The sequence below is a fragment of the Borostomias antarcticus genome (genome assembly GCF_949987555.1).
Source record: "Borostomias antarcticus genome assembly, chromosome: 9".
NCBI classification, from domain to species: Eukaryota; Metazoa; Chordata; class Actinopteri; order Stomiiformes; family Stomiidae; genus Borostomias; species Borostomias antarcticus.
In genome coordinates, this window is record NC_140242.1 from 4161044 (window position 1) to 4187506 (window position 26463).

Sequence of the window (26463 nt, forward strand, 5' to 3'; positions counted from 1 at the left end):
TCCTTCCTTCCTTCCTTCCTTCCTTCCTTCCTTCCTTCCTTCCTTCTTTCCTCCCCCCCCCAGACATCCTTACACTATTGATCCCCAGGAGGATATTTGCCGTTTCATTAGGTGAAAATTTCAGAAAGGCTGGAAAGAAAAGAAACACTTTTTCTTTGTACGCTGAGTAGAGGACCTAATGCACCTGCGTGACTTTTCTTGTTTTAGGGGGGTGCGCTTGCAAAGCATGCCCTGGTGGGAGGTTTCTAGGTACCAGAAGAGTTCTTGAGCTGTGGCGTTTTATATGTTAAAAACATACAGGGGAACTACAGTAGGCCTATTCTTGCTACTTCAACAAAGGCCAATCATTTGAGTGAGTGAGGAATGTGAGAGAGAAAGAGAGTGAGTCAGAGAAAGTGAGAGTGAGTGAGTGAGTGAGTGAGTGAGTGAGTGAGTGAGTGAGTGAGTGAGTGAGTGAGTGAGTGAGTGAGTGAGTGAGTGAGTGAGTGAGTGAGTGCGTGCGTGCGTGCGTGCTATAACCTGAGCAGAGAGGAGGGTTGAGTTCCAGCTCACAGACCCAAGCCTCTGGTCTGGTTTAGGTACTTGTCAGCTTCGTTAGGTTCTAGAAGCAAGATAGTTAACTATGCTACACAACAGCCACTCTCTGGAAGTGCAACCATTATGAAATTGTACACTGTTAGTGCTCGGTTTAAACATTAGCAATAAAAACTAAAAACAAAGCATAATCACGGTTTTAAAAAATAATTGCGATTATGTCACATAATTGCGGTTTGGCGGTTATGTAATAATTGTTACAAGTCTAGATACAGAGTAAGAAAAAAGACACCAGATAAGGGGGGGTAGCTGTGCAGGTTAGAAATACCTCATCTACCGGTATGTTTGTTACAAGGGGGCATGTGTGTAGCATGACGGTGCTCACTGCCCTGTAAGCAACCATTTCTCTGGATTTCTATTGCGGTGTTTACCATGACCTACTGCCGCTTAACAGCACTATATGGCAGGGACAGGAAGTGAAGCATGGTTACATTGACCAGCAGCCAGGTTAGAAAAACATGCCTGTGTGATGATGTCCGTAGTGGATATTCTGATGTAAACATGGGCTCCACGCGTTAGACTGGCCGACGTGGACCTGCATGCCAATCAGGCATCTTAGCAGATCACTTTAGATGGAACTTTAATGGTAAAAAAATCTATATCCAGCCCCGACCAGCAGGGTGCCATACTGAATAATGCCCTGCTGATTAGGACATAACAGCTCCAACTAGGGTCTCAGATCGGGGTGTTATTGCTGTTTAATAAGCCTTGAGTGTCAAGGCATTTAGGATAACCATTCAGCACCAGGGAGGGCAGAGAATGGGGGGGGGTGAACGAGGGGGGGGGAGTAGAGAGAGATCACAGTCAGACTGAGAGAGAATGACAGAGGAGGGGGAGAGAAAGAGAGAGTACAGTTGGTACGGTCTCTCTCCATACCTATAGTTTTGCAGATTTTTCTAGAACAAAAACATAACGTCTATAATTGTGTCCTTCAGTTAGGCTTAGAAGAGCGGGGTTTCTCAAAGGTCCCAGTTCCGGCAATATCCTGTCCTCATGGCCAGGCCTGTGCCAGCTTAGCTTGTTCTATGCATAGAGCTTATTACATGTTCTATTCATAGAGCTGATTTATGATTCATGTGATCGGGGCAGTCGTGACCGGCTGGTCTCTGGTGGAGGGACGGGGTTTCCTTGGAGGCTCTCATGACTAATTCATGCTCTTTTACTGTAACCATTAGCATGGAGACAGCCCCAATCTCAATTATAGATGAGAGCTGCTGTGTGGCCCTATATTTGGGCTGCCTGTCACTGTCACTAGAGTCAGGAGTCAGGACCAAGCCAGTCTGTGGCTATCTGTGGGTTTATGTGTCTGGCTGTGTGTGCAGGTGTGTGTGTATGTGTGTGTGTGTGCGTGTTGTGGCATTCCCCCGCCGGTGGGATGTCGCGGGCCTGCCACAGGAGCCCGCAATATTGGGGTAGGCCCCTTTTCCCACACTTCAGCACCGTGGAGAGCGCCACGCCAGAACAGGCACACCTGGCCCTCCATTTCAGCACCATGGACAGCGGGGATATGTGGTGGAGGGAATCTACAGGCCATTTGCCACACCTGACCCTAATCAGCTCATCAAGGACCAACCCAGCTACCAGCCAGCTGGGTCTAAGCACCTAATTGCTGCAGGGAGAGGTGAAAAGGTCAGGCTGACAGAGAGAGGGGAAGGAACACAGACCAAGGCCGGAGACACACTGGCAGCTTGCACACGTCTTCGACACGTCTTCAAATCTCAGTTTTTTTCTATGCCGTGTTATCAAACGGGGCTGTTCACAGTGCCTTCGTACGAAGGAAGTTTCTGAAGTCTTCGTACGTCCCCAGCTCAAACTTTTTGTACGGAATTGGTTCTGATAGTTTTTTTCTCGTTCCGTATGCCCGTGAACCAATCGAAATTAATAGAAAACGCATTGTTTTCAATAATAAATCACAATCATGATACAAAATCAATGATTACTGCATTGACTTTTCAAGTCTGTGCTGTGACAATGTACTTTTCATGGCTTTGGCTGAGTTGCCAACTGTAAATTAAAGCAAAATTAATAAGTAATGCATTGCTTTCAGTAATAAATCACAATCATGATACAAAATCAATGATGATTGCATTGACTTCAAGTCTCTTCTGTGACAATCTACTTTTCATTTCAACTGATTGGTGGTTTAAGCGGACCCGGCAACCTGACAAATTAAGAGAGTTGTTTTAAGGTGTTGTTGTTGTCGGGTCAATTTCTGGAACAGCGAACATGTCGCACATTTCCCCCCTTCCATAGGCCTGTCCAAAAGTGTCCCTAGCAGACAAATAGGCCTACATTAGGAAAATCTAGTGTATGACTGACATAACATGTACCGGCAGTGACTTTATTTTCTTCTGCAAAACTCAGTGTTGGCTTAATAACAGCTAGGCCTAGGCCACTGTAGATGGCCCTCGCCTCCATCGGCTACCACCCCCCATCTTTTTATGAACTATGAACTTCCACCCAGGGAACTGGATTTAGATCAAATGTCTAGATTGGAATTTCTTTACCTTTCCTCCGTACAGTGATGGGGCTACTAAATTACAGGGGCCCTGCTCGATTTCAGCATTTATCACAGCATTAGCCTACAAATCAGCTAACTGTTCCAAAATCTAACATGTATTTAATCCAATGCGTGTCTGTGGAGGGGAGAGTTACCAGAGCCGTACATAGCCTGGGTTTACCTTGCGGAGGCAGTGCACGCGCGTGTTTATAATAACATCTTATAGTTATTATATATATATATATATATATATAATCTTATAAGACATCACAATGATCTATCCTCTACGTCGAACAGGAGAAAGAAGGCGAGAATCTGCGAAAGCAGTGTGAACCAAGACGTGTACTTTCGTTTCGTACATCCGGGCATCATTTCGATCACGTGTCGATCACGACTCAAAAGACCCAATGACTCTCCGGCGTAACCCAGGGATCCACGCAGCCCGGCTGACCAGCCCTCGAGGAGCCGCCCCGCCACTGGGGAATCTTGTGTTTGGTTTTTACCTTTTACTATTTTTATTGGTGGAATAAATTCACGCCCCGGCGCTAAAGAGTGCAACCCCCGACCGGAACTTCCCTTTGTTTCAGCCTGGCTTACCACAGTGTGTGTGTGGCTGTGTGCGTGTTCGTGTGTCTGTGGCTGTGTGTGTGTGTCCATCCTGGCGATGGAGTATTGGGGCTGATGAGCTGTGATCTAAAACGTCTCAGGGTTCATGTTTCCTCTGTAGGTCAGACCCAGTGACCTGTCTGGGAGCTACTGTTCTGTAGCAGTGCTCTCCCTGCATCGGCCAGCCTCCTCATTATCATTCACATGCCTGTCCTTCACCACGCTCCTCCCCCTGGGACTAACTATCAGTACTATCTATCTCTGGACTAGACTACAGTACTATCAGTACTATCTCTGGACTAGACTAGAGTACTATCAGTACTATCTATCTCTGGACTAGACTACAGTACTATCAGTACTATCTCTGGACTAGACTAGAGTACTATCAGTACTATCTATCTCTGGACTAGGCTAGAGTACTATCAGTACTATCTATAGCTGTCTTTCCACTGTCGGGCTGAACGGTTCTGAGCATGCAAGGTAACGGTTGCCGAGGGTCATTCCACCTGGAAACGGTTGGGTCTGGAACGCTTATAAATCGTTCCCAGCACGATTCCCAAGGCACGGTTATACAACCGTACTCAGTGAAGCAGAACCGTTCGATTAGGCAGGCTTAATAGGCCTATACGTATTCACTGATTGGTTGCAATGCACGTCAGTCTCTTGGCTCGAGCTCCAGTAAGCTAACTTAGCCAAACAGACGTTAGCTTGTTTATGTAGAGAAACCGGTTTGTGCGCTCATGTAGGTGCATAAAAAGAAAAAACAGAAATCGTCCAAAATAAACCAAACTCTCCTCCATACTGTTAGCGGCCCGAGAGTGGAAAGACAGAGGGCAGCGGTTCTCACGAGTCCGGGGCAGAACGGAGCCAAACTAAACTACCTAGCAACCGTTCGGCCCGGCAGTGGAAAGACAGCTTATCTTGAGAGGATGATGCTGCGGCCAGAACGCAGCCGGCAGCTGGGTGGGCAGAGTAGAGGTCCAGAGTAGAGGTCCAGGCCAAGGCTACAGCGGGGGCGGCTGTAGCTCAGTTGGTAGAGCGGGTCGTTCAATGATCGAAGGGTCAGTGGTTCGAATCCCAGCTCCGACTGTCCACATGTCGAAGTGTCCTTGAGCAAGACACCTAACCCCAAATTGCTCCCAATGAGCAGGTTAGCACCTTGCATGGCAGCTACCGCCATTGGTGTGTGAATGTGTGTGTGAATGGGTGAATGAGAGGCCATTGTAAAGCGCTTTGAATGCCGCTAAGGTGGAAAAGCGCTATATAAGTGCAGTCCATTTACCATTTACAGCTGGAGCAGAGAGCTATACTCTCCTTGGTTCCAGGCGTTTTAACGTTAGAACGCAACATGTTAGAAAATGGGTTGGGATAATTCATTTTAAAAGTGTGATACATTCAAAGAAAGTATGAATTAATTAGAATACAGTGAAGTTACCCCCCCCACCCCTCAATTTAAAAAAACATATATATATATATACTGTATATATATATCATGTGTGTGTTTGTTCCCTCTGCTGCTGTCTCCCTGCAGATGAAGGCTACTACCAGAGTGGGACATTCCAGTTTGAAATAGATGTCCCTGAAGCATACAACATGGTGGTGAGTGTTCCTGTCATGTCTGGTTAGAGAGTATGTGTGTGTTTGCATGCATGACAGGTGATTAGAGATTCAGAGGAATCACCTTTCAGTCAAGGTCATCACAACAACAGACCCATTCTTCCTGCTCCGGGAGACATTTCTGACCGCCGCAGAACTCTCTCTCTCTCTCTCTCTCGCTCTCCCCTGTCTCTCTTCCTCCCTGTCTCTCTCTCTTCCTTCCTCTCTCTCTCTAACCTAGTTGATTTAGAGTGCTCCAGGTAGCCATTCCTGTCAGAGAAGCGTGAGTTAATGTCCCCCAGTAAACAGAGCAGACACCCAGCTGAGACATCGTGCCGCTGTAACAAACACCACATCCCTTTTTCTCCCTTTGATCCCCTTCCCGCCATCCAGTGTGGGTTTATCTGACATTGCTGGACTGGTCTGGTCAGTTCTAGTCTGGTCTGACCTAGTCTGGTCTGGTCTGGTTTGGCCTGGCCTGGCCTAGTCTGGCCTGGTCTGGTCTTGTCTGGCCTAGTCAGGTCTGGTCTGGTCTGGTCTGGCCTGGCCTGGCCTAGTCTGGTCTGGTCTGGTCTGGTCTGGTCTGGTCTGGTCTGGTCTGGTCTGGCCTAGTCTGTTCTATTCTGGTCTGGCCTCTTGTGGCCTGGTCTGGTCTGGTCTGGTCTGGCTTGTCTGGTCTAGCCTGGTCTGATCTGGTCTAGCCTAGTCTGTTCTATTCTGGTCTGGCCTCTTGTGGCCTGGTCTGGTCTGGTCTGGTCTGGTCTGGTCTGGCTTGTCTGGTCTAGCCTGGTCTGATCTGGTCTAGCCTAGTCTGGTCTGGCATGGCATGGCATGGCATGGTCTGGTCTGGTCTGGCCTGGTCTGGTCTGGTCTGGTCTGGTCTGGCCTGGCCTGGCCTGGCCTGGCCTGGCCTGGCCTGGTCTGGTCTGGTCTGGTCTGGCCTAGTCTGTTCTATTCTGGTCTGGTCTGGTCTGGTCTGGTCTGGTCTGGTCTGGTCTGGTCTGGTCTGGTCTGGTCTGGTCTGGTCTGGTCTGGTCTGGTCTAGTCAGGTCTGGTCTGGTCTGGTCTGGTCTTAGCCATTGTTCTAAGCCTGGTTCAGGACAGGACGTAGTGGATTTAGATCCTTCTCAGCGCTGCCTTGGCGCCCTTGAGCCCTGCCCTAATGAGAGCTTAATGAGACAGGCAGTGAAGGCTTTTAACCACTCTATGAATCTGACAGGCTTTTATTACAGGCAGTAAACAGCTTGACAGGGATCCCTGAAGAGCCTGCCGGTGGTGTTTGTCGGCCGTAGATAAGTGTGGTGTTTACTGAGGAATGGAATCCTGCTCACCAGACCGGACAATGTTATTTATACCGAGGTGAACACTGTAACCATGATACCACAACCTTCATGGATATTGACATTTTATGGCTCTCATCATTCTCCGCAGGCCTATTACGGTAGTCGTGATAATAACAATGGGAAGGTTGTTACTAGGCTCTGGAAATGCGTCTAGGTCTATGCCAGAATTTGCTTATTAGGCTCCTAGTCCAGGATTGGACGATCAATTTAACGATTGTTAATGGAGTATGGCTAAGCTTCAACTCGGTGAGCTTCATCCTTCCGTGGAGCAGCGCCTGCTGTCCCGGGTCTGGTCAGGTGGCCAGGGCCTAGGTCTCCCCGGGTCTGGTCAGGTGGCCAGGGCCTAGGTCTCCCCGGGTCTGGTCAGGTGGCCAGGGCCTAGGTCTCCCCGGGTCTGGTCAGGTGGCCAGGGCCTAGGTCCCCCCGGGTCTGGTCAGGTGGCCAGGGCCTAGGTCTCCCCGGGTCTGGTCAGGTGGCCAGGGCCTAGGTCTCCCCGGGTCTGGTCAGGTGGCCAGGGCCTAGGTCTCCCCGGGTCTGGTCAGGTGGCCAGGGCCTAGGTCTTATAAATAGCTTGATCTGTAACTGCTTTATCAAGCTGTTATTCTCTCTCTCTCTCTCTCTCTCTCTCTTTCTCGCTCTCTCTCGCTCTCTCTCTTTCTCTTTCTCTTTCTCTCTCGCTCTCTCTCTCGTTCGCTCTCTTTCTCTCTCTCTCTCGCTCTCTCTCTCTTTGTTCTGGTATGAAGCTGAATTACTCTTTCTCTCCGCCATCATTTGCCCAGCCTGACTAATGGAGTGTGAAGACTGACATATAAGAAAGTGAAGGATAGATGAATTGACTTCGCTAGCAGCGTTCTTTCACTGTACTTCTTTGTTTTCATTAGAGTCGTGACTGGGGGAAGTGTAAGGACTTATGCCACTGCTGTTTTTTCTTTATATCTTTGTTTGAGTTTTCCTCAGGGCCTTTAGTCTACTGCTCTCTCCTGCTCCTCCAGGCAGGTCTCAAAGCTGCTCTCTCTCTCTCTCTCTGGTCTTCGTCTGTTCTCTCCCTCCTCTCCAGCCTCCCAAAGTGAAGTGCCTGACCAGAATATGGCACCCCAACATCGCTGAGACAGGGGAGATCTGTCTGAGGTAAATCCACTCATCTGATTCTCCTCAACCAATCTCTCTGTCTGGGGTTAGGGTTAGTGTGATTCTCCTCAACCAATCTCTCTATCTGGGTTTAGGGTTAGTCTGATTCTCCTCAACCACTCTCTCTATCTGGGGTTAGGGTTAGTCTGATTCTCCTCAACCAATCTCTCTATCTGGGGTTAGGGTTAGTCTGATTCTCCTCAACCAATCTCTCTGTCTGGGGTTAGGGTTAGTCTGATTCTCCTCAACCACTCTCTCTATCTGGGGTTAGGGTTAGTCTGATTCTCCTCAACCACTCTCTCTATCTGGGGTTAGGGTTAGTCTGATTCTCCTCAACCACTCTCTCTATCTGGGGTTAGGGTTAGTCTGATTCTCCTCAACCACTCTCTCTATCTGGGGTTAGGGTTAGTCTGATTCTCCTCAACCAATCTCTCTATCTGGGGTTAGGGTTAGTCTGATTCTCCTCAACCAATCTCTCTATCTGGGGTTAGTGTGAGATTCCTCAACCACTTGCCCCCTCCTGTTCTATCTCTTCTCTGCTCATCTCTATCTAGCTCTTGTCCATCGCTCTCAATCTTATGCCTTTGATTTATCTCCAGGGCCAACAAATTCAATTTTGCAGCCGTTGTACACAGCACAGGAGATCCATGAAAAGGGCATTCTCTTGTCTCTCTCTCTCACACACACACACACTCATTTTCAGTTATCTTCTTTCTGACACCAGAGAGAGCAGTTGTGAGATAATCACAGAGGATTGCTGTGTGAGACACGTCTCTAGTTATTCTCCCAGAGTCAGGTGGACAGTAGCTATCGATCTATCAGTCCAGCCACTCACTCCAACAAAACGTGGCTGAGCCTCTGGGAAGACTTGACATAACCCTGAGTTCCCCACCTCACCTCAGGTTTATTCGCTAAACAGCATAGCTTGTATTCATCTCTACTTTTTTTGTTTTCCAACAGTTTGTTGAGGGAGCACTCAATCGATGGCACGGGCTGGGCCCCCACCAGGACTCTAAAGGTAACAGTCCTCGAGAGCTTCCCAAGGCAGCGCTGCCTTTCTGCAGCACTGTGGCTGCTGAAGGCGCTTGCTCTTATTGAATGCTTTACTGACCATGACTGGGATGTACAGTTGGTTCACTTACTCTGGACAAATTGTGTTGTAAGTGGCTTTTGGTCCTCTAGTGTTGTCTAGTGGGATTCTGATAGGGATTCTCTCTGCATGGAAAGGAGACTACAGAACCGTTCTAGTCTATAAAGAGCTGTGTCTGCATTAGAACATTATTACAGTCTATAAAAAGCTGTGTCTACATTAAGACATTATAACAGTCTACAAAGAGCTGTCTGTCTACATTAGACCATTATTACAGTCTACAAAGAGCTGTCTGTCTACATTAGAACATTATTACACTCTACAAAGAGCTGCCTGTCTACATTAGACCATTATATTTTCCCGTCGGGGTTTGAACCCGTGACGTTCGGTTTGAGAAGCGAACTCCCTAACCACTAAGCCACCAAGCCAAGGATCTGGTGTCATAGTTGTTTTCATCTTCTGGGACCGCTGCCTCTTGTGGTAGCAACATAGAACGGCAGGTCAACAACCCGACGGAGGGACAACCCGACATTTGCTGTCTATGGTGCGTCGCCACGCACAAAAATGTGTTTAAATGTGATAAATATGTAATCTAAAAATACAGTTTAGAAACACAACGTGAAGCTACACATGCATCCAGTAGCCTACGTTTGAGCCGAAGCGGAGCTTCCATTTGAGCTATGTACAGTTGCATATGCGCTTCTGTCTGTCTGTCTGTCAGTCAGCAAGCATTGCCAAGGAGACAGCCCACACTAGAAGCGGGAGTAGGCTACAACATGTGAGGCGCTGCCCTGACTGACCGACCGACCAACTGACTGACCGACCGACCAATTGAGCGACCGTCTTTTTGGCTGGCTGAACCAAAAGTCTGCGTTAATGTGCCTCCAGCCATCTAAAAAGTGCCAGTCAAAGTAACAGAAAAAGCAACGAAATGTCAGTTTGGCAAAGCCTAATCTATTATTTAGGCATGTAAAAAAGGCAGTGATTGTAGTAGGAGAGGACAGGACTGTGACAGAGTGTAGGGACAGGTGAGAGAGGAGAGAGGTTGGAGAGGACAGGACTGTGACAGAGTGTAGGGACAGGTGAGAGAGGAGAGAGGTTGGAGAGGACAGGACTGTGACAGAGTGGAGGGACAGGTGAGAGGAGAGAGGTTGGAGAGGACAGGACTGTGACAGAGTGGAGGGACAGGTGAGAGGAGAGAGGTTGGAGAGGACAGGACTGTGACAGAGTGGAGGGACAGGTGAGAGAGGAGAGAGGTTGGAGAGGACAGGACTGTGACAGAGTGGAGGGACAGGTGAGAGAGGAGAGAGGTTGGAGAGGACAGGACTGTGACAGAGTGGAGGGACAGGTGAGAGAGGTAAGAGAGAGGAGAGCAGGAGAGGAGAAGGTTGAGGTCAGTATACTTTTCATTTTGTTATTTTCATTCTTTAAAAGTCACCAAAATGCAGGAAACTCACTTTTTTTTCTGGAGGAGGACCACTAGAAAACCCCCCTCCCTATTTTGGTGGTCTCAAGGTTGGCACCACCACACCATGAGATCAATTCCACAGGAAACACTGAATTCTCTGGGAAACGCTGTACTTTGAGATGTGTGTGTCTTGGATGTCTAAGTCTGGAATGAGGAGTGTGTGTGTGTGTGTGCGTGCGTGCGTGTAGTGCGTGCGTGCGTGATTGTTTGTGTGTGTGTGTGTGTGTGTGTGTGTGTGTGTGTGTGTGTGCGTGCGTGCGTGTTTCTGTGTGCGTGCGTGCGTGCGTGCATGCATGCGTGTTTTTCTCTGGATCTGGTTGGTCTGGACCTGGCAGTGGTGCTGTGTTCAGACCTCACCTCTGGATCTGGTTGGTCTGGACCTGGCAGTGGTGCTGTGTTCAGACCTCACCTCTGGATCCTCGTGTTCAACATGTCATGCATTTGAAACATATGCTCTTAGTAAAAACAGTTTCAGTAAAACAGACAAGCACAGATAGATGGCAGATGTTTCAACATGGCTGATTACCTACAGCTTGGGGAGATTGTGAGGGCCAAGAAGTCCTGGGATGATTTCTAGACTGGAAGGAACTTGGAAGCAAGAGAGAGAGAGAGGGAGAAAGAGAGAGAAGGACCAACCAGGCTCACACTACAGAGTGTTACTACATGTCTGTTATTACACCACAGAGTGTTACTACGTGTCTGTTATTACACTACAGAGTGTTACTACAGGTCTGTTATTACACTACAGAGTGTTACCACATGTCTGTTATCACACTACAGAGTGTTACTACAGGTCTGTTATCACACTACAGAGTGTTACTACATGTCTGTTATCACACTAAGTGTTACTACATGTCTGTTATTACACTACAGAGTGTTACTACAGGTCTGTTATCACACTACAGTGTTACTACAGGTCTGTTATCACACTACAGAGTGTACAGGTCTGTTATCATACTACAGTGTTACTACAGGTCTGTTATCACACTACAGAGTGTTACTACAGGTCTGTTATCACACTACAGAGTGTTACTACATCTCTGTTATCTCACTACAGAGTGTTACTACAGGTCTGTTATTACACTACAGAGTGTTACTACAGGTCTGTTATCACACTAAGTGTTACTACAGGTCTGGTATCACACTACAGAGTGTTACTACATGTCTGTTATCACACTACAGAGTGTTACTACGTGTCTGTTATTACACTACAGAGTGTTACTACATGTCTGTTATTACACTACAGAGTGTTACTACAGGTCTGTTATCACACTACAGAGTGTTACTACAGGTCTGTTATCACACTACAGAGTGTTACCACATGTCTGTTATTACACTACAGTGTTACTACATGTCTGTTATTACACTACAGAGTGTTACTACAGGTCTGTTATCACACTACAGTGTTACTACAGGTCTGTTATCACACTACAGAGTGTACAGGTCTGTTATCATACTACAGTGTTACTACAGGTCTGTTATCACACTACAGAGTGTTACTACAGGTCTGTTATCACACTACAGAGTGTTACTACATCTCTGTTATCTCACTACAGAGTGTTACTACAGGTCTGTTATTACACTACAGAGTGTTACTACAGGTCTGTTATCACACTAAGTGTTACTACAGGTCTGGTATCACACTACAGAGTGTTACTACATGTCTGTTATCACACTACAGTGTTACTACAGGTCTGTTATTACACTACAGAGTGTTACTACATGTCTGTTATCACACTACAGAGTGTTACTACAGGTCTGTTATCACACTACAGAGTGTATAGGTCTGTTATTACACTACAGAGTGTTACTACATGTCTATTATCACACTACAGAGTGTTACTACAGGTCTGTTATCACACTACAGAGTGTACAGGTCTGTTATCATACTACAGTGTTACTACAGGTCTGTTACCACACTACAGAGTGTTACTACAGGTCTATTATCACACTACAGAGTGTTACTACATCTCTGTTATCTCACTACAGAGTGTTACTACAGGTCTGTTATCACACTACAGTGTTACTACAGGTCTGTTATCACACTACAGAGTGTTACTACATGTCGGTTATCACACTACAGTGTTACTACAGGTCTGTTATTACACTACAGAGTGTTACTACATGTCTGTTATCACACTACAGTGTTACTACAGGTCTGTTATTACACTACAGAATGTTACTACATGTCTTTTATCACACTACAGAGTGTTACTACAGGTCTGTTATCACACTACAGAGTGTATAGGTCTGTTATCACACTACAGAGTTACATGTCTGTTATCTCACTACAGAGTGTTACTACAGGTCTGTTATCACACTACAGAGTTACATGTCTGTTATCTCACTACAGTGTTACTACAGGTCTGTTATCACACTACAGAGTGTACTACAGGTCTGTTATCACACTACAGAGTGTACTATAGTCCTGTGTCCTGTGCAGGAGTGGTATTTCATGTGTTTTTAGTAGGGTATAGTGTTTAGTATGGAGTGTTTAGTATGGATAGTATATAGTATGGAATGGATAGTGTGTTTAGTATGGATGGAGTGTTTAGTATGGATAGTGTGTGCTTGACAGACTGCTGGGACGTAGCAGGGAGGTTATTCTGAGGGAGAGAATGTTTGACACCAATTTCTATGGCAGCATCTTAATCAGACTGCTTCTCTTGGAAAAGGCTGTGTTTTAATGATGCATACTTATGCATATCTGCACAGGTCCAGTGAGCTGAGCCTCGTTAGCAAAATCACATCAATGAGATTAAATGTGTTGAGGGAGATGAATGGACTCATATGGGCTCCATATGTTCCATAAGTCGCCGTTGGCAGGCCATGGTCCAGCCCTCCCTGGTTACCAGTGTGATGAGCGTCCATCCGTGTTCTTGCTGCCATAGTTATCAGAGAACAGCCCTAGTGCAACCAGCTGGAGGGATGAGGCTGACTGGACTCTACCCAGCCCTGAACCCTGCATGCCTCACGGGGGGAATCTGTGTGATTCTGCAGTCAGGATTCAGTCCAGGATGTCATTCAACACTGAGGCCTGGCAGAGACGTGGCTCACAGCGGGGCACATCTGCCAGGGTGTTTACATGCCTGCTGGCTTTTCACAATGTTTCATTAATACTCTTTCCCCCTCTCTCCTCACCCCCCTCCACACACGCCTCTGTATCTCTCTCTCTCTCTCTCTCTCTCCCCCTCTCTCCTCACCCTCTCCAAACACGCCTCTCTCTCTCTCTCTCTCCCCCCCCTCTCTCTTCACCCCCTCCACACACGCCTCTCTCTCTCTCTCTCTCCCCCCCCCTCTCTCCTCACCCCCCAAAGGGCTTTATTGGCATGGGAAAGAAATTTACATTGCCAAAGCAAACATCACAAAAATGTTAAAATATAAATACAAATAGGTGAATTGAATGAATAAGTAAGTGTAATATTTACATATGTATTTAAATAGTTACTTTTAATTTTGCATGTACAGTGTGTCTATGTCCAGTGATCAGTGTGGTGTGCAATAGAGATGCGAATATTGCAGCTATATCCGCGACATCCGCGGATATCCACATCCACGGGAGGGTGGGCCAGTAAAAATCAACATTGTTATTAATTGTGGGTGGATTTGTCAGTTATACTCGTATTTAATAACTACTATAAATATATATATTATATTATAACAACTGCGAGAAAGCGCGAGACCTGCCAGCAGCTCACTCAAATACCCTCGACCACTTCGTCAACCCAGATCCTGCGAAAGCGAGCCTATAATCTTTAAATTGTTTAAGTCAAGAAAATGTGCCTATATGAAAAGCGAATGAGCACGAACGGCTGGACATAATTTAAATGTAAATACAATAACTTCATGTTTGGCGGGTTGGGTGCGGGTCTCTCGGGTGGGTGGCGGGTGGATGATTGATGAGTGCACGCGGATTCCATCCGCACATCTCTAGTGTGCAGGGATACTGATGGACAGTCTTTGATGGTTGTGTTCCATTGGACGTCCTTTTCCTGTCAAAACTGCTCACAAATCTTGCTGCTGTGTTTGCATATTGCTTGTCTATATAGTGCTGCATGTCCCCAGCAGGCATGGGAGTTTTTTGTCATTATTCAAAAACTTTTTTTTTTTTTGGGTGTTTGTAATCTGTGGGAAGTATATATCTCTGATGGCCTGGTAGAGTTTGGAAGTAGTTAAAAAGTGCAGCTCATTTTCCACCTCTTTTTGTGTGCAGGGGTAGAACAGTCTGTCTTCTCTAGGGAGCAGGTCTGCCTGTGGCGGCCTCTTTCGATGGCGGGGCTGTGCTCACTGAGTCTGTACATACAGTAGTAGTAATAATAATACTGTTATTTGAATAGCACCTTTAGTACAAATAAATGCAGCTCAAAGAGCTTTACAACAGAGAATTTACATGCACGTGCTTCACATAAAAATTGACAAAATAAACAAGCAGGAACATAAGATGGAAGATAAAACACAATAAAAGATAAAGATAAGAAATCAAATAATATACATCAGTTTATTCCTATGTTCCCACAGGTAACGCAATAATACAAATGACAATGGTTCCAAGACTATTAAAAAAGTAAAATTTGCTCTGAATTTCTAGAACATTTAACACAATACCCATCAATATATGTCCAGATGTCTTCTAAATCTTGGTAAACCTTGGTTAGGTGTGACCCAGTCTGCATCTTCCCATCATACAAGAAATTAGAATATTCAACAGTAGTTAAGGACTTCACCTCCGTCACAGTTCTCAGGTATTCTGCCACTATGTATTCTCTGTTAAAAGAGTAGTAAAGGGAAAATGCATGTTTAGCTCTGTTTTAAGGTTACTTATGATTATATACAATGGTTCAGATCAAAACGTTGACAAAACTAGCACTTTTGAGAAAGTGGATGTGAGTGGGTACCTTAATTCGTCAAAAAGCATAATTCGTCAATGGCTAGTTACTTGCGTCAATGCTGACCATCAGCAGTTTCAGTTCACATAAGCATAACTCTAAATAAGGTATGAAGGAACTCCTTATAAGGTGAACATTTCCTTATACCTGCATCACACGTCCATCAATACAGATGTCAATCAGACAGTTCAAAGCTCAATAAAAACCACAAAATGCATCAATCAAGCTACATGTGTATATGAAACTAACACCTACGTCAATGCAAGAGGAGAAAAACTCCCCTATCACATAAGACATACAATACCTAAAGCCGGAAACACCATATTTGGAAGCTACAGTATGCAGGCAGAAAAGAGAGACGGGAAAAGAGACAAGAGATGAAATCCCCAGGTACCCCAAGGTCAAAATGGACTGTGAATGGCCACTCGTTCAACAGTAGATCTTTCCAAATTCTCTCTCTCTCTCTCTCTCTCTCTCTCTCTCTGTCTCTGTCTCTCTCTCTCTCTCTCTCTGTCTCTCTCTCTCTCATACTTACATGCCTGATATATTCATTATTGTCCTCAGAATAGGTATGCAAATGAATTCACATTATTGTCATTTCTGCACAGTTTTGATCTTGTAGAAAATTTGCTTTTGCAGCGAAAGGCATTCCCCCAGTGGGAGTGGTCTTCTCTCCATGTGATCCAGAGCTGCTAGGCAACCCTGGCCAAACCCCCTCCTGCAGGAGGAAGGGACTGGGGGGGATAGCTGCTGCTCCAGTAACTTTGGTCAGAGAGTTTCGCTGATGAACTGGAGAGAAGCTTCAGTTTGAATCTTCTGTGGGAGTTTCTATTATGTTACAGGCGTGAACAGCAGGGAGGGAATTTAGTGATGGACATGGCGGCCATGACCGTCAATGCCCCTCACCCTAGCCATGTTGCCCCAAAAATAATTGTACACCCTGCGGCCACTATGGCTTTTGTGCCCTTGCTACTGTCACAATCTTGAGGTTGCTTTAAATACATCAGTGGTTTCCTGTTGTTTTCTTGATATTCTGAAATGAATTCAATTGAAATACATTGAATTAATTTCGGAATATCAAGAAAACATTATACTGGTAGTATCAGTTGTAGGCTGCTAGAGGCTTTGATTTGGGTGGTAAAAATTCAGTAGACTATTCAGTTAAAGGGATCACTGAACTACCTATTTAAAGTCAAGTTATTTATAGTCTCCAAATCATCTTATTTGTGCCTTTGTGTCCTGGCATGTGGCCTTTGTGCCCTAAAAAAATGAGAGACACTGAAGGCCAAATGGCCTTGCCCCTAAAATGATGAAATTCCTACCCTGGTGGACAGCCGTCAGGAGCAAAGTAACACTGTGTGTGTGTGTGTGAAGTTTTTTGATATGCTTGGATGTTTGAATGTAAAGATAATCATTTGAACATTTTAGTTAACTCTGCATCTCATTCTCTTTTTAAAAGGTGTAGGGTAGGCTATAGCAAATAAGACATTTGTTATTAATGGCTTGCCTTGTAAAATAAATGTGTCTAGCCTTGTACTGTACATGTTTTGTATGTGCTATGATTGACGTATTCCTAGTGAGTTTTTGTATAGATCAAGATTCCTTTTTATTTGTGACATGTAATGTACAGTATGGTGTACAGTCACAGTGAAATGTTGCTGCCGGCTCCAGGACTATGCTACAGATAAACTGTAATACTCAATTACAAATTACAAATGTACAATTTACAAAAATTAGAATTTTACAAATTAACACAAAACACAATAAGTACCCTTTCTATGAGTATGAAATAAAGCTGGGATGGGATTGATAATGGTCTGGATGAGTTATGTACATGCTATATATGGATATGAATAAATAAACACATGTAAATTCTGTAATACATGTGTATTCTGTTGTGTGTCTGTTGACTAATGTTGTGCCTCTTCTTGTGTCTTTCAGGACGTGGTGTGGGGACTGAACTCCTTGTTTACCGTAAGTGTCCTTGAACACAAACATCTCACATTCACACTAGACATGCCTAATATACCACATTATACAAGCCTGGCACGTAGCTTATAGCTTTACTAAGCCACAAACCCAGGCATTACAGAATTTAAAGTGTTTTCTGTTGCTGGGTGTTGATGATTATGGCTGGGCTTGATGCCAAATCATGAAGCCAGAGCATATCAAACAAGTGATTTACAAATTTGAGCTATGGCAATCAAGGATATATTTTTTTTGGCCAATAGCATAGTCTAGAATGTTGTGAGTTTAAAATGAAGCTGTCCAGAGGACTTCCGGTTTGTGAACTGTGAACTGTGAACACGCGCTCCCAGAATTATCGCAATATACCCACCAAATAATTCGAAAGTTTAATTTGAATCGGTATTAGGGATAGATGACTGGGAAAGGACACAGGAAAGGTCAAAGGAAAGCAGCAAAAATGCCGAAAACCCCGGATAAAGTTGCTGAAGTAGGGACAGCTAGCAACGACGAAACTGATGCTACCACGAGTGAGGCTAGCCTCGGACCTAGCGCGGACTCTGAATGCATAATCTCGGCATTACGGGAGCTAAAATCGGACCTCAAGGGAGATAACGATTCCCTGAGATGCGAATTAATTCAATTGGGTCAGGAGATTAACAGCAAGCTTGACAGCCTGGTGACGGAAATCCAGAGTCCGAACGACCGAGTTGGGGAAGCCGAGGCCTGCGTGGAGCAGGTGGAAGGTTGGGCAGCGGAGGCCACCGATGCACTCGTCTTCTGCGTGGAACAACAAAGATCCATGCAGTCAAAACTAACTGACTTGGAATCCCGATCAAGAACAAACAACGTGCGCATCTTTGGTGTGACAGAGGGAGAGGAGGGCAACTCGGTTCCACAATTCATCGATAAGCTCCTCAAGAGCAAGCTGCCAATACCACAAGATAAGGATCTGAAAATACAACGCGCTCACCGGTCCCTGGCACAGATGCCCGGAGCCGACGCCCCTCCGAGACCCATCATTAACAACTTCCTGGAGTATACAACCAAGGAAATGGTTCTAAGAGAAGCTTGGAAAAAGGGGACAATTCAGCTGAGCAACAGGTTGATTTATTTCGACCATGACTACGTGACAGAGGTCGTTAAGAAACGCAGAGAATACAACTGGATAAAGAAAGCGCTGAAGCAGAAATGGATTCGCTTCCGAACACCGTTCACGAGCATGCAGATCCACTGGGACACAGGAGTGCGGTCCTACAGCAGCGCCCAGGAGGCACGGCAGGAGCTGAAGAGACTTTCTGCCAGACCTGATTCATGAGGACCAGACAGGATTTATAAAAGGCCGAAAAACACAAGACAACATCAGACGTACGCTACACATTTTGGAACAGATACATAAACAACATCTAAGTGCTGCTCTGGTCAGTTTCGAAGTTGAAAAGGCATTCGACAGTCAGCTGGCCTTTTTTATATAAGGTCCTGGAGAGGTTAGGTTTTAATAATCAGTTTATTAGTTGCATACAATCATTATATAGCGATCCCACCGCCAGAATAAGGATCAATGGCGATCTCACAGGCAGTTTTCGGTTGTTTAGAGGCACTCGCCAGGGCTGTTGCCTTAGTCCCACCGCATTATTTATAGAGCGCCTCGCTCAAGCTATCAGACAGAATAGGGAATTACTTGGAATCACTATATCGAAGGAGGAACGTGTGATCGGTCTTTTCGCGGATGATATCATCACTTACCTACAAATTCCAGACTCCACATTCCCCAAACTTTTGGCAATTATGAAAGATTACGGTTTGATGTCAGGATATAAACTGAACATGTCAAAAACACAGGTACTTTGCTTTAACTACAAACCTAGCAGGGCAATCAGGCAAAAATGCTAATTGAAATGGGAAGCAAAATCAATAAAATACTTAGGGGTACTGATCACTCGAGAAAGGGAGGACCTGTACGACACAAACTACAATATAATCAATGATAAGATATAGAAAGATATGACAAAGTGGTCAAATCTAGTAATGGACTTTAGTTCTAGAATTGAGGTGGTGAAGATGAACATGCTGCTGAGGCTGTTATATCTCTTCCTATCACTCCCAGTTAGAGTACCAGAATCTCAGTTTAAAACTTGGGACAAACTGATCTCTCGGTTTATCTGGGTGGGTGGTAGACCAAGGGTTAAATTTAAGACACTCCAAATTGATAAATATCATGGTGGCCTAGCATTACCTAATCTTAAAGAATATTATTTCGCCGCCCAACTGAGGTACATTGTCTATTGGTGTTCCCCCGGGTGTCAGGCTAGATGGAAATACATTGAGTTAAATCTGGGTCTGTCTCAACCCCAGGCCAGGCTAGGTGGGAAAGAGTACACAGATCAAAAGTTGGAAAACTATATTGTGGAAGAGTCTCTGAATATTTGGAGAGAGGTTGTAAAAAAGTATAGTTTGTCAGAGGATAGTAAACTCCCAAACGACCAAGTTTAGACCAAGTGGATTAGATGACACGTTTGTGAGGTGTGAGTGATAGGGGAATACCAGCCATGTGTACACTCATAGAGAGATACAACTTTAAATCTTTTCAAAATCTTAAGGGAGAGTTTAATTTGGAAAATAGAGATCTGTTCAGATATTTACAGCTGAGACATTTCTATGACACAGAGATTAAGATATGAATTTCGGGAGAGGGGAATGAGGTGGTTGACCTGTTGATCAGTGCATACCAACAAGCCCCCTCAAAGGTTATATCTAAATTGTATAGAGGTTTACAAAAAAGAAATGGGGTGAACACACTATATGTAAAATTGAAATGGGAACAAGGACTGAATGTTACTTTGTCAGAGAGTGAACGGCATTCTATGTGTAGAGCACAACATACTTCCACTAGCTCTAGGAGATGGAGGGAATTTGGGTGGAAAAATTTGATCTGCTTTTTTATTACTCCACACATTAAACAGAGACAATTGGGTAAACAGCAGCTATGTTGGAGACAGTGCGGACAGATAAGTGCCAATCACTCGCATATCTTTTGGTCATGTAAGAAATTGCAAGCTTTCTGGGATTGGATTCTTGAAACTCTAGCAGATTTTAAGTTACGGGTCCCTAGGGGACGCTTAGGCCTACACCACCTTTCTGCGTTTTCTAGCCAATTTCTCAGCATTGTGCAAAGCTACGCTGTCCAATAGATGTGCGTGCAGTCAACGGTCAGCTCAACGGTCATCCTCCGTCAACCTCTAAGCTCCAGTAGTCAGCCTATACCTTAACGTTGTTAAGTTAACCAAGAGAAATGCGGGATGATTTCAACTTTTTTGTTGGTATTTTTTGTTGTCCGCCTTTATTAGTATTCAGATCACCTTAACACAAGCCCTTTTACTTTCGGTGTTGGCTGAAAACAGAAGACGTCGCGTTGTTCTCATTCAGTCCGCAACCTTTCCAATGGGCCTACAGGAGGTACCGTTCCTGCCAGCCACGGTCCACGGATGCTGGATCCGAAGTAAGGACTGGTGGGAGAGGTTTGTGCTGCGATAATTTACTGATGCCGAATGGAGAAAACTTAAGGATGTCACACAGGTCATTTGTCAAACTTTGCGGCTTGATGGAGAGAGTTATGAGCCCCAAAGAAGCAACCGTGCGCCCACCTGTGCCATTGGAGATGCGGGTGGCAATTGTGCTTTATAAGTTGGGTAGCTGAGCAGAGTACAGGGTCATTGCGAATCAGTTCGGCATCCACAAATCAACGGTGAAAAAGTTTGTATACCTCTTCTGTAAAGGTATGGTCTCATCTGTAATACATGATCTCATCAAAGCATGCGCAATTTCCCAGCGTTTTGAGAACGCCTACCACATCCCACAAATTATTGGATGCATCGACGGCACTCATATCCCAGTCCTTACACCAACTGATGGATACAGGGATTTTGTCAACAGGGAAGGCTGGCCCTCCATTGTCCTTCAAGCAGTCGTTGATGACACATACTGATAACTTATTGGTGCTTGCTGCTGTGCAATAAAAATAAACATCTTAATAACCCAGAGATCCCGTGGGATCTTATTCTAGATAGGCATAGGCCTACACAAGCCCATTGAACTGGTCACATGGTCACAAAACTAGAATACAATCAGATTAAGAGTATACATTACCAAATAAATTGAATTATTGAGCAGAAAACTAGGTGTGTTAATCGGGTTTTACTAAATCTGATTATGATCGTAATTCGATTAAGATAACCAGACTAAGGTGTTTACATGACAGTTGGAATAATAAGGGTATTGCCTTAATCAGGTTATAATCAAATTATTAGTATGCATGTAAAGGGGAGGAAATATTCTCCATGGAGCAAATGACTTATAATTTGAGGACTAAAGCTGCAACCCATTTGGACTGAATTAGATTATTGACTAGAGAATATTATTCATAAAGAAAAGGGCAGGAGTGTTCGGACGTTCAGACAGGTGTGATGGAGCTATTTGGTTGAGAACACAAACTGAGCTGGGGAGCCTACAACCCATGCGCATAGCTCAATAAAGACGTTTTAACTATTTGCCAGTTGGCACTGTTCTTTGAACGAGATAATATTATTATTTGAAGTGTACTCTTGTTTGGCCTATGATTTGAAGTGTCTACTTTTGGGGGGAACCTGCAAACATTGAATACAGTTCAAATTCATCCTACATTATCCACTTGGTGTTTTTTTGCGTAACTCATGTTATTCTTATTTTCAATTTGATATTAACTCTAGTATCCACTAAGATAGGCCTACTATATACCTCAAACTCATAAATCACCTGTTTGATTGTTATAATGTGAAGTGAACACAGTGTTGCAGTGTAGGCCTATTCCTATAGTTTTTTTTTACAAAAGCCTCCGGATCTGCCCATTACACTAGAACGCAGCTCCAGATTTCGTGCTTCAAAACGTATCCCAAGGTTTCCAGGTCAAGGTTATTATAGTTAACGAAAACTAACTAAAAAACGAAAACTAGGTGTGAAAAGACATTTTAGTTAATTGAAATGAAAATAAAAACTAGGCTTTCCAAAAAAAACAATGACTGACTAAAACTGTAGTGTGTGTTTAAAAAACTAACTCAAATTATAGAGAAAATGTCTTTAGTTTTAGTTTTTTTCATTTCATACATAAGCCTAGTATTTAGGGTGGATATAAAATCCATCCTCCTGATGTGCGCCAGATGGCTTGTGTCACACAGAGTGAAACAACATGAGCTTGTGAGATCAGGATAAAACAACCTGAAACTAATGAAAACTAAACTAAAACTAAGCATTTTCAAAAACTTAACTAAACTAGCAAACCTGTCAAATAAACTAGTTTTAACTATTTAAAACTAAACTGAAATTGAAAACAAGTTAAAACGTTATAAAAAAAATAAAAAATAATGAAAAAAGCAAAACTATTGACCTTGCTGGGTTTGAGGGACGTTTTGGTAGTGTAATTGCGTCTTTTTTGGCAAAAACACAGTCGTGTAATCCAGGCCTAAAGCTGCAGTCATGTAATCCTATCCTCCATCTCATCCCTCTATCAACACATCAGGAAGCCAGGCTCAGATTATCCTCTATTAGGAAGCCGGTCTCATCACAACAACACTCCACTCTGCACTCCACGCACACGTCTTGTCTCTATGGCAACAGGATTATTATGCCACTTTGTTTTTTAGGGAAGGTAAATCCAGGGAGGTGCTGCACACGGCACGGCTACTGAAACACACTGGCCATGGCTACTGAAACAACACATGCTACTGTAATTGTTTGCAATGGTGTTTGTTCTTCTTTTTTTTTTACCAAGACTGGGTAATAGGGTTCAGCTGATGTATGTCTCTTTCTCTCTCTGTCTCTCTGTCTCTCTCTCTCTCTCTCTCTCTTTTCTTTCTCTCTCCTTCCCTTCCCTCCATCCTACAGGATCTACTGAACTTTGATGACCCTTTGAATATAGATGCTGCTGAGCATCACTTGAGAGATAAGGTACAGTGCCTACCGTCCTCTAGAGGTCAGAGGTCACAAAGAGACCAGACGGAACACCTCCACACTTGTACATCTGAACAACTGCACACACCTGTCCCCCCCACGGACCTCCCCAGAACCCTCTCCATCTGGGGTAGAGGAGATCTAAATCAGCTCTGTCATACACCCTCCCTACTGAACCCCCCATTCCCTCCTCTCTTCTCTTCTCCACCCTCCTGTTCTCTATCCCGGACTGGTCTCTCTGGCTGGTCTCTCAGGGACTGGCTGGCCTCTCTTGCTGGTCTCCCAGGGACTGGCTGGTCTCCGACTGGTCTCTCTGTGACTCACTGGTCTCTGGCTGGTCTCTCTGGGATTGGCTGGTCTCTCTGGGACTGGTTTAGTCAGATCAATCTCAGCTCTTGCAGTCTCCAAATCCCAAAGGATTTGCATGTTAGTGAAATTCTAGGCCATACAACACACAAGTTCCTGCTGGGACATGTATATGGAGAGTAATGCATGCTTTCGAATGAGTAGACCCACTTATCTATATGAACCTCATAGGCTGATGTTGTTGTTGTTGTTGTTGTTTTAGTTTTTGTGTCTTGCTGACCTCATGTGGCATTGACCTCTCCCACTGGCATTTCCATGTGACTCACCCTTGGCTTGCGTCACTACCCATATCGCACCAGGGTTCAGAGCTCAGCTGGAGGTTGCCGTGGCAGCAGTGCTGTTTGTAATTGTGTCTGCCATGCTGTCTGAATGATATCAGTCAGTGGACGGAGGACAGAGAGAGATGAGCCTCCCTCAGCTGGGTGACTCATACCAGCGTTAGGAAGCTAGGTATCCCTCTCTGCCTTCCAGCAATGGCTCTCAGATGTCACTGAGCTCCAGGTCAAGGTTTAAATCAGTGCATAACTGAAACGACAGTTACGTGTTATAACCCTAGTTCTATGAGTGGAGCCAAGCCCCACAGGGCAAGCTCCTTATTGGCTTCACCAATCGTAGCTAGCTACTGTACATTGACTGAACAAAAAAAAACATACACACACCTGTGACCAATTGGTTCAGGTGCACCACTATAAAGTGCGCCGAAGGCCACACATCTGCTCCTAACTGAAACTTTCAGAGAGCAGACTGGGGTTCAGCAAAGACTGTGCCCTGTCGTGCTTCACTTCACTCATACTGTAGAACTAGGGTTACAATACGTAACTGTCGTTCTATTTAGTGGAGCTCCGCCCCACAGGGCAAGCTCCTTATTGGCATAAGCGGAGCTACATGACCGCACCATACACTCTTGCTGAGCCTGTTAACAAAAACCAGCCAGCCAGGTCACAAGCCAGCGCTCCAAGGCAATGACCATACCGGAGATTGGCACAACCCAAGCACTCGCCCTCACCCACTGCACTCAGCTTATCTGAGGGCAAGGAAAGGCACGTGAAGGGAGAACCAGACCAGGAGCGGTTACGCACCGAAACATAAGCCGTCGGACCATCACCCAGACCCAAAAAGGGACAGGGACTCACCCGACCGTCCTGCCCCAGGCCAAAAGACCCTTCATATTCGATGCTGACCCCTGCTGGCAGCTGTGCCTAGCACAGACGATGCCATCGACAGATGACACAGACAAAAGATAGTTGTGGACAAAAGGGGATGGTGACGACCAAGTCGCCGCCGTGCAATTGTCCGCCACTGACACTCTATTAAACAGGGCGTCTGACATGGCCATGCCCGTAGTAGAGTGTGCCCGAACAGCCCCAGGCAGAGGGCGACCCGCAGTCTCATAAGATTTGGGGATGCCGTCACAAATCCACTGGGAAAGACGTTTGGATAGCGGCGAACCCACCTTCCCAGAGCTGTGACAAACCAGCAGCTGGGGGGTGGACCGGGCCGCAGCCATGCGCTGAACAGAACCAGTCGGCACACGCACAGGACACAACAAGTGCAAGCGAGCCTCGAATTCACTCTAACGACGCGGAGGATAGAAGACGCTCAGCTCCAAGTCCTGCGGGTTGAATTCACTCCAGACCACTTTCGGGACGAAAAATGGGTCTGTCTGCAAAACAGCCTTGCTCCCATCACCCGTGATGAGAAGGACTGTCAGCGCTCTCAAATCACTGACCCGCTTGCCTGACTTCAAAGTGAGGAGCAACTTTTTCTTGATGGAAAGCCACTTGAGGGAAACCTGCTCCATTGGTTCAAACAGAGCTCCACAGAGCATGTTCCAAACCAAAAGCAGATCCCATGGCGGGGCTATAGCTTTATGCACAGGGCGAAGACAGCATGCCAGCCAAAAAACGCTTCACTAGGGGATGAGGGGATGCCCATAGACCATAGTCCTAGCGAACACCTCACGACGCGGAAATAATGGATGCGGCTAAACCATCCTCATTATCCACCAGGTGTTGGAGAAATACCAAGCAAGACTCTGGAGCGACATCTCTCTCACCACAGCAGGGCACAAAAGCGGCCCACTTGCCAGAGTAAACCGTAGCAGTGGAGCACTCTGAATAGTACTGATCACCGCCGGAGTGAATCCTCTACCAGACAATCTCCGCCGTTCAATGGCCAGGCCACCAGAGGCCGCCCCAGCGACGGAGGCTTGCAAATCGAGCCCCCCCGCCTGGGACAGCGCATTCAACCTCTGAGGGATGGGCCACGGGGTCCACAGACGTCATGGCATCACCTCGGCGTACCACCACGCCCAGTGCCCTGTCCGGCGCTATCAGAATCTCTGCAAATCTCTCACGTTAGCATTTACACAAACCCACACACACACTCTCTCCCTCTCTGTCTCTTTCTATTCCTCTCTGTCTGAGCTGCAAATATCTCTTTCTGTAGCACTTACGCAAACTCTCTCTCTCTCATTCTTTTCTCTCTCTCTTCCTCCGAAGTATTACGGGGCTTCCTCCCAAATATGTTCTTTTTTGAATGCCTAATTCCGACTCCCTGCCAAATTACGAACCATCTAATAATTACCCTGACCCTCAACACAGAAGCCCCCCAGGGTTGCGCCCTGAGCCATCTCCTCTACTCCCTCTACACCCACGACTGCGTAGCAAGGAACAGCTCCACCATGATGATTAAGTTTGCCGCCTACACAACGGTAATAGGTCTGATTACTGACAATGATGAGACGGCCTACAAGAGAGAAGTCAACAAGTTGACACAGTGGTGCCAGGAGAACAACCTCGTTCTTCTTTTAGTTCCTATAGTCTAACATGCCCAGTGCAGCATCAGTTATAGACACACGGCGCTGGGCTGATGCCCTGAGTCAGACCTCGCCAAGCCAGGCCAGGCCATGTACAGTACATGGGAATACGACTCTGGAG

The 26463-nt window shown here is 45.6% G+C and overlaps 1 protein-coding gene across 2 annotated transcripts in view; it reads left to right on the forward strand.

Annotated features, from left to right (window-relative positions):
- The window catches only part of ube2f (ubiquitin-conjugating enzyme E2F (putative)), a 45901-nt gene that overhangs the window by 12270 nt on the left and 7168 nt on the right, over window positions 1-26463 (forward strand). Inside the window, exons 5-9 of one of the 2 annotated variants that reach the window (XM_084443275.1) lie at window positions 5232-5299; window positions 7697-7767; window positions 8728-8785; window positions 17153-17185; window positions 23093-23155. In XM_084443275.1, the coding sequence (XP_084299401.1) occupies window positions 5232-5299; window positions 7697-7767; window positions 8728-8785; window positions 17153-17185; window positions 23093-23155 (293 nt within the window). The remainder of the gene's footprint in view (window positions 1-5231; window positions 5300-7696; window positions 7768-8727; window positions 8786-17152; window positions 17186-23092; window positions 23156-26463) is intronic. The other variant, XM_084443276.1, reaches the window with a different exon arrangement.